The 9,360-nt window shown below is 18.8% G+C and overlaps 2 protein-coding genes across 2 annotated transcripts; one reads left to right on the forward strand and one right to left on the reverse strand.

Annotated features, from left to right (window-relative positions):
* Nucleotides 1–586: 586 nt before the first annotated feature.
* PmUG01_00046000 (fam-l protein) lies at nucleotides 587–1,567 on the forward strand (the record flags this gene model as incomplete). Its single annotated transcript, XM_029003689.1, has 2 exons — nucleotides 587–673; nucleotides 800–1,567. 2 exons carry the CDS (start codon nucleotides 587–589, stop codon nucleotides 1,565–1,567), a joined length of 855 nt encoding a protein of 284 aa, XP_028859000.1.
* Nucleotides 1,568–4,234: 2,667 nt separating this feature from the next.
* On the reverse strand, nucleotides 4,235–5,054 carry PmUG01_00046100 (Plasmodium exported protein, unknown function; the record flags this gene model as incomplete). The annotated part of the gene is made up of 2 exons (XM_029003700.1): nucleotides 4,235–4,852; nucleotides 4,986–5,054. 2 exons carry the CDS (start codon nucleotides 5,052–5,054, stop codon nucleotides 4,235–4,237), a joined length of 687 nt encoding a protein of 228 aa, XP_028859001.1.
* Nucleotides 5,055–9,360: the final 4,306 nt, after the last annotated feature.

The following is a 9,360-nucleotide window of genomic DNA, read 5'->3' on the forward strand; positions in this document are numbered from 1 at the left end:
AGTTTATTTTTTTCTTCATTTGTTACTACTATTATTATATTGTTATAATAATTAATAATTTAATAGGCATAACAAGTTTTACAAAAATACAATTGTTATGTTAAAAATATTAATAGAAAAGTATCAATAAAAACAGTAATATTTCTATTAAAATATAGAGCAAAGCATTATTTACATTCTCTACGTTCTCTATATATTCAATATTTCGACGTATTAAGAATTAAAATATATTGTTTTTTATTTTGTTTTGAAAATAATTAATAAATATTTACTTAATATACTGTATTAAATTAATAATTTACATATTTTGTATATTTATTAATTAATTTAAATAATTTCATTTTAATTAATTTTATTTTTATGTACATATAGTTAAGATAAAAAATTTATAATATACATTTAAATTTACATTTGATTATTTCAGTTGTAAAAAAAATTATAGTTATATAGTTTTCATTATGTTTTTACAAAAAAATATGAAAAACAGATTAAATAAAAAGTAATTGTATATTTTATTTTTAAAAGAGTACCATATTTTGTTTATTATATCCTTACTTAGTGTATTTCTATATTAAAGTTCTATATAATGGAAAAAAAAATAAAGTCACAGTTATTTATTAAAATTCCTAAGTTTACCCTTTTAAGTTGGATATGTTATATTTACATCTATATGGTACGATATTATTATTTAAATATATTTGTGTTATTCTAGTTTTTTTTTTGTTTTATTTTCGTAATTATTTTTTTAGTGTGATATTATTTATTTTTTTGATATTCATTTCTTTTTTTGATTTTTTAGAGTACATTTAATAAATACTTGGATGAAAATTACATTTATAGTAGAAAAATTCATGGAACAACATATCGTATACTGTCAAAATATAAACAGGATAAATATTCAAATGCCTTAGGTTTAAAAGAGGAAATGACAAATAATGGAATGACGAAAAAAAAAGATATATCTAATGATATGGAAGGGTACACTGGAAAAAGAAAACATTCAAATGGAAGTCCATCAGAATTTAAAGGAAACTGTAAATCATATATGAAAAAAAATAAGTGTATGTTTGAAACAAAAAATTATTCCTACTTTGAAAAAAAAATATTCAAAGAAATGGATTATATGGATTTTCTTAAAAACAACAAGGCAATTAGTAAAACGTCCTACAGAAAAATAATACGTAAAAAATGTGTACTACTATTTGTTTTACCTTTATTAATGTTCTTTTTGTTATCAGTACTGCCCATAGTAGATTTATCGTGGGGTTTGGTAGATGGAAAAGGGTTGTGGGATGCAATAGGATTTTCGAACGCTTTGAAAGAATGGGGAAAAAATGGGTGGTTGAAGACAGTATATGAGTCGCTGAAAGATGTAGTACAAGGGTTTTGGAGATCCATTGGAGAAACGACAGAAACTATCAGTGAATTGCATGTATTATTAAGATTATTTAGAATCCTAATATATGGCTTACCGTTTTTAATATTAGGTATAACATTTATATCAAGGATTGTTTATTATCATAGAAAAGTTAAAAAATATGAAAGAATAAAGTTCAGACAAAGATAAAATTAATAATTAGTTACATACTTTTTTCTGTAATAAAATAATCAATGTGAACTAACAATTACAATATATATAAATATATATAATAAACATATCAATAATTGCTTAATTCCTATATATGAACATACAGATAAGGCAATTTTTTATGAACAAGTTAAAAAAATTCTATCTTAGTTTTTTTGTGAATTAGAATATTTTAGTATATTTCTATTTGTAGCTTAAATTATAATTTGAGCTTTAATGTAAATAATGGCTTCGGGTAAATTAATGTATTCCAGTAAATTCGTATAAGTATATGTTTTTGTACGTTATTATTACTATATAAAAAGATAATTTATACAATTTTATCAATATTTCGTGGTGATTTATATTTTAACTATAATAAGATTTCTTTTTATTTGATCTCATTCTAATCTAAAATGGTTATTTGATGACATATTTTGATAAATGTTTAATTAGATTTATATTATAAAAAGATGTATTACATTTTTCGTTTAACAATTAAATGTGAAGGTATATTGTTGTATTGATACATATTTAATATATAAGGAAATATTTAATATTTATTATATAAATAAGTTTATTAATAATGTGTTATAGAACTTATTTATTTAAACGTCCTTTTAACAAATATTTATTATTTTTTTTAATGGTTTAAAGAGAAAATATAGATATATATTGAATTATTATTTTTATTAAATATTTTTTTGTTTATATTATTTTACCTCACCTTTTCACCTATTGCGAAATTTTTAGTAGTTCGTTAGATGTTTAAGAAATATTTTTTCAAAGTTTAATCGGAGTAATAACCTTTTGTAAATACATAATAGATATGATGATAAAAAGAATCGTACTATTACATTATATATAATAATAAAACATATAAATTATCACAAAAGTGTTAAATTTATTAGTTTATTAACTTTTAAAATTTTAGAATATCACTAATAATATATATAACGTATTTTCCTTATTAATACCATAGAGGGAACACAAAGTGCACAATAGACATCCATACATATTTTGTAAAATATTTATCCGCAAAAAAGTATTAATTTAAAATGCATATATATGTATATACTATTATCCTAAATTTAAAATTCTATAGAATATTGTACAAGCAAAATGATAAGCAGTCCAGGGACTATATTACATTATGCTTATTAATTAACTAATTTTTTGTGTATGCAACACTCGAATGAAAAATTCTGTATATAAGGATAAATAGAGAAATTAGAACACTTGAAGAATGATTAACTAATATTTCTTTAACTATTCGCATAATTAGAATTCTCTAATACGTTTATTTAGACGATGCTAATATATATACATTACGCTCACTAGAAATAGGTAAAAAAATAACTCAATCCAAAAATGAATTTAAAAAAAAATAAGAAAACTCCTTATACGATAAAAAACCTAACACATATTATTAACAATATAAGGCTTTTATTGTTGCTAATTCAATAATCATGGCAAATTTCATGAAATATTCAACATATTTAATGCTACTATTAGTGAAATATCAAAAGAATAGCAGAGTTCTTAGGAGTATATAAAAAATATTTTTTCCAGTATTTAAGCAAAAATTAATTAATATTATATAAATAAATAGAAAATATATATTAATTATTCAGTTTCTACATACCTATTATATAGCTTTCGTTTTAAATGCTTTAATATACATATATATATATATATATATGTCTTTCCTTAATTATTTTATCATATAAGCAGTGAATAAGCATATGTAGAACAGATATACATATTTATATAACACTATATGAACATTATCACCTAATGTATTTCTTATACATATTTAACAGAACATTTTAGACTAGTTGATAATAATAAAACAATTCTTTAAAAATTATTCGAATTTCACTAATGATGCGAATCCCTATAAATATATGTTCTACTTATGCCTTTCTAATTAATATTAGATGTAATAAAGGGAAATTTTTTAAGTTTTTTTTATTATAAAGGAAAACATGTAGTTATACATAGAAAAATTATAGCTATCTCCATATAAACGATATACTAAATTATATAAAAATTGATTATTAAAGTGAATATTCCATAATTTGTAAATATTTTACTATTTAACTTGTGTAAATATGATTATAATATTTTGAAATGTAATATTATTCTTTATATAAATATTTTTAATTTTGTATATTAAATATGTAAAAGTCATAATATGAAAAATATGCAAAATTTATTAAAGTATATATATATGGCTAGAAAGTAAATTATTAATTATATTTCAAATCTTTAATAATTTAAACTAAAATATAGAGTACAGAATATATATTTATATTACAAGAAATATAAAATTATATAAAGACAATTTTTTAATAATAAGTGCAAAAAAATATAAAAAATTCATATATATTAGATAATTGTATTGGTGGCATACATTCTGTTACAATTGAATATATAAAAATATATTTTCTTTCAAATTATTAAAATAAATTTATAGAATTAAATTTTTGCAATAAATAATTGTTTATCACTTTTTTCTAAACTTAGATTAGTTTATGAGATTGTTTTATGTATATTCATTTAAATCAGTTGTATTCTCCAAGGAAGCAGAATGAAATATGAAAACAATATTACTAGTAATACAAATATATAATGGATAATAATATGAAATAGTAAGAGACATAATTATTTTTGTCGTTCTTGGATATTAAAATACAAAACAAAAATCGCAGTTAACGGACAAAAAAACATTGCTATAAGAATAGTAAGGAAAAAAAAAATTGCAGATCTTAATGGATGCTTACGATCACATTTTACACTAAAATTAATTTTATTTTTTTTAATAATACAATTACGTTTATTACATGAGCTGATGTTGTCTAAAGGTGAATCATTCTCTGAGTATAACGTTTTTAAAGATTTGTGTAGGTTTTTATTGTTCTGAATATTATTATAATGTTTTAATGTAGAAGATTTTTCTTTTAAATTATGCTTAACGTTAGAAGCTCCAAGTTTTTGAGGTTTTTTACGTGGCATAAAATAATTCAATTCTTCTTGATATGTATCACTGTATATTGATTCATTATCTTCTTCTTGAAAAAAGTTATATTGCTTTAATGCATATGGTTTTTTTTCAAATGATGCAGTACTTTTTCCTTTTAAATCATATATTTTTTCTTTTAAACATTTATGTTTATCTTCCAGCGATGCTCTTATTTCACTGCTTAACAATCTGCTATATTTAATATTTAATATGTTATTTATGTTCAATTCTTTGTTCCGAGTTTTATCGCAGATATTTGACTATAAGAATAAGTTCATATTGAATATTAAAAAAATGTATATTTATATATTATATGAATAAAATATTCCTCTCATGTAAAAACATAAAATAAAAAATTAAAAGGAAAAAAATTTAGTATAATATCTATGATACCACGACAGAATAATTGAATATCCATATTAGACAGGAAAAAATCAAGGCTCTAATAAAAATAATGATCATTTGTGTATTTTGTTTTATAATGGATATTTTAAAGTTGTAAAAGCTTATATAATATTTTAGTAGATATATTTATTATTTTTCAAAAAAAATAAGTACATGAATAACTTAGAACTTGACTCAATTGTTTTCTATTTTGTCGATATAACAATTCTTTATATTTGTTTTTAATATAAATATAAATGTGGTACATAATGAAGTACAATAAAAAAGTTATAATTAAAAAAAAATATTTTCGTAAAAGCTATAATTAAAATACTATTAATTAATATTATTCAAATAAAACAAATAAAAAACTATTTAATGAGCACATTACCGAAATAATTGTGTTAATATTATAATTTACCAAACAAAATTTCATTTCGAAAAACAATTATATATTTATATACATAATATATATTGATAAAATATTGCTTTAATGAGGATATAATACGAGAAAAAATTCTAGAAATAAAATATGTATTAGAATATATTCAGAAAATATTTTTAGAAAAGTTATATTTAGATCTATAGTTAAAAAATATAATGTAATATTTTTTTAGAAATTATCTACTATCTTGTAATTATTTTTGAAAATATTTTTTATAAAAATTATTAATTAAAAAACAGAAGGAATATATATAGCAGTAACAAAATTATAATATATTATACTTACATTAATATTATATATAGTATTATATTTTGATATAATTTAATATAGCATAACTATTAAATGCTTAGCTGATAAAAAATATTATTATTTTACATATACATAGTTATATTTTTATATTATATAAGATATATGAAAATTTTATTTATTATAATATCTTCAATCTTGCTGTAATCTGTGCGGATAATGTACATTTATATTTTAAATCAATAATTCCAATAATATAGTTATATAAATGTATATTAAAACAATAATATTTGAGCGGTTATTATACCTTATTTTATAAAATTTTCAATAATAAATAATATATGATAAATTAAAAACAATAATAATTAAATTAAAATTTGATTATTAAAAGTATACATTTTAATTTTTAACATTTTACTAGTATTATTTGCGTACATTATTTTTTTTTATTCAGTAAGTTTATTTGTTTTGACTTAATATTATATTTATTTTTTCATTTCGAAGACTATATTCAAAAATATTGGTAAAGTGCCATATTGTTTAAATGTATTACAACAAAATCATTGAATAATGATTTTTTATTAGATAAAATGAAAATTAACAAAAAAAAAAAAAAGGAGTATAATGAAAGAGTTTTCTTTTCGATTTATATGAAATATTTTATTTATTTATTATTATTTGTTTTTAGCCTTTGATATTTGTTTACTATAACGTATATAAAATAATATTTATAATTTATAAAAATAATTTTAAAATAAAATTTTATAAAGTTAAAATTAAGAAGGCTTTAAAATAAAAGAACAAATAAAATTAAGAATTGTGCTATCATATGTAATGTGATGCTGAAGACACGTTCATGATAAAAAAAAAAACTAAAAGAATCTTTCCCATTTTACTTTATATTTATATTATATATATATATATGTATATATAATTAATAAAAATATGTAAATAAAATATTTTGTATTATATATAACATATTAATATCTATTTTTTTTATTAAAGAAATTTATAGTGAAAGTACTTATTTTTGTATAGTGGTAAGTAAAAAGAAAAAAAAGGAATAAGTGTCATTGTTAATTTTTTAGTTATTCTACACTTACCATTTTACATTATTTTATTAAGTTTATGTATTTGTTAATTATAGAATAATTAGTTTAATATTAAAAAAAACTAAAATTCACAGTTTTATGTATGTGCATGTATTTCTTTATTTATAAAGAAGAAAAATAAAATAAAATAAAATAAAACAAAGAAGCAAATAATAAAATGGATAAAATTATACTTTATTTCTAAAATAGAACCTAAAAAGAAAACTTTAATTATGATCATGTGATATTTAAAATATATAAAATAGAAATAATTAATATGTGTATTAAATAATTTAATGTTATTTATCATATAAATATTCTTTAAAAATATGAGTATTCCATATAGTATTTACATCAGAAATAAGTAGAATATGTTGTTTAGTTGTATTATTTCGATGGATTAAACATTTTGTTTGTAGAGGAGTTATAACATTATACTATAGTTACATCAAATATCAGTAGAAATAGTGATATTTTTGTATTTCAAAAATCATGGTTTATTTCTGAAAAAAAATAAAACAAAACAAAATAAACATGAAAATAAAATTTTTAAAATATATATTTTTTAATTTTTGCTGAATTTCTTTTTTATTTATGTTTTTTATTTTTTATGTATAAAGGTAATTTTTTTATTGCAGAAATTATGTATTATAGAAAAATAAACTTTCTAGTAAATTTTGGATTGGTTCCTACACTAATTTATATATATTATATTAAAAATATATTAAGCGGATATTAAGTAAAAATATAAAGAAGTATTACTATATAATTATTGTATTTTTCTTCTTTATATTATCATTTAAAACACAATGTGTACATATATATATATATAGTTAAATAGTTAATATGTATAAACTAAAATATATGATTAAAATGTTAGAAGAGTTTAAATAAAGACTTTTAATTAAAAAAAATTATGATCATTATAATAATCAGTTTTTTTTATACTAAATTTATGTGAAATATGAAAAAATGTCACGAAAAAAAAAATTAAGTTCCTTCTTATCATAAAAATTTATTAATTTGTCCATTGTATATGAAGTTTTCATTGTAATAATAATATGATATAGTATAATTGAAATATTCGTACTTCGTTTTTTTCTTTTTGTTTATTTTTTTTTTTATTTTTGCTGTTGTTTGCTTATTTTTTGTAAGCAGAATTTTCTTATTATGGGGTAAAACACATTATGAATTTATAAAATATATTTTTAAGTCTTATTTTTATTTCCAGATTAGAAAAACTATAAACCAGGGGAAAGTAAAAACATTTCAATATATAACAAAAATATTATATTAATAGAAAAATACATGAGGGGAAATTAAGCAAAAAATGCAATTTTGAAAAAGCAGACATCTGAATATGCTTAATATGGAAATAGAGAACACGAGAAAAGGAAAAAAAAAATAAGTAGGAAAAATAAACCTACATTAGAAAAGATTATATAAAACAATAATTTACAGAATATAGAAGGACTAATTAAATTAAAAGTTATAAAGAAAAACTTAAATAAAAATATAAAAAATTAAAACATAAATTAAGGGCTGTAAATCGGAATAGATTTATTACTGAAAAAATAAGTTATATTTTAAAATCCTTCAGAAACTATAGAAAATATATTTTTAGAATTGTGCATTTGATGTACCGTGGTATAACGATGAAAATAAAAAAGACCAAAATTTAATTAAAATATTTATAATAAAATACATTTATGCGATTTACAAATATTACTTGCTGAAACACTTTTGATATTATTAATCCCTTCTCTTTGTTTCAAAAAGACACTTTATAAAGTTTTAATTTTTGCTAGTATATGCCATGTTACATTTACATAACTTTACTAGAACATTAAAATAGTATGTCATCAAAAAGAAGAGTTAGCTTTATTTTTATGCATAATATATTTCAGCAAAAAGTTATTTATTACATAATTTAAAACAATATATAGTACTTTTACGAATAATCCACCGTAGATGCATATTCAGAAAATATGTAACCATTATAAAATCAACAAGATATACTTAATTGTTTTGATATACCGTAAGATGATTAATGTGAATTATAAAATTTTAATATATTCTGATATATTATCTTCCTATTTGTTTTATATAGTATTTTTTTAAACTGCGTAAATGATGTTATAAATACATATATATGTATGCATTTAATAATAATAATCATTTATGATATATATATTTATTTAGAAACAACTTAAATGTATAGAGAATAAGCTTAAATTATCTATATATGATACGTATATTTGGATAAATATAAGCAATTAATTTAAAATGCCGCTAATATTTTTATTGGATATAAAAATAAAAAAAAATATATAGGAAAAAATAAGTTTTGCTAAAAATAAACATCTCAATGAGTTACATGAGTACGCGGAAATCTTTTATTAAATAAAAAGTTATATTTATAAATAATTCCTATCATTATGTATTTCTCATAATATACAGCACTATTAATTAAAATACGCTTTTATATTTTTTTGTATAAATGGAAATTTGTAATATTCGAAAATTAAGAAAAAGTGCAGTAATGGAATATGTTGTGGTTATGAACCGATTATCTTTCCAAACACATTATATTTATAATATA

The sequence above is a fragment of the Plasmodium malariae genome (genome assembly GCF_900090045.1).
Source record: "Plasmodium malariae genome assembly, contig: PmUG01_00_25, whole genome shotgun sequence".
Classification (NCBI taxonomy): Eukaryota; Apicomplexa; class Aconoidasida; order Haemosporida; family Plasmodiidae; genus Plasmodium; species Plasmodium malariae.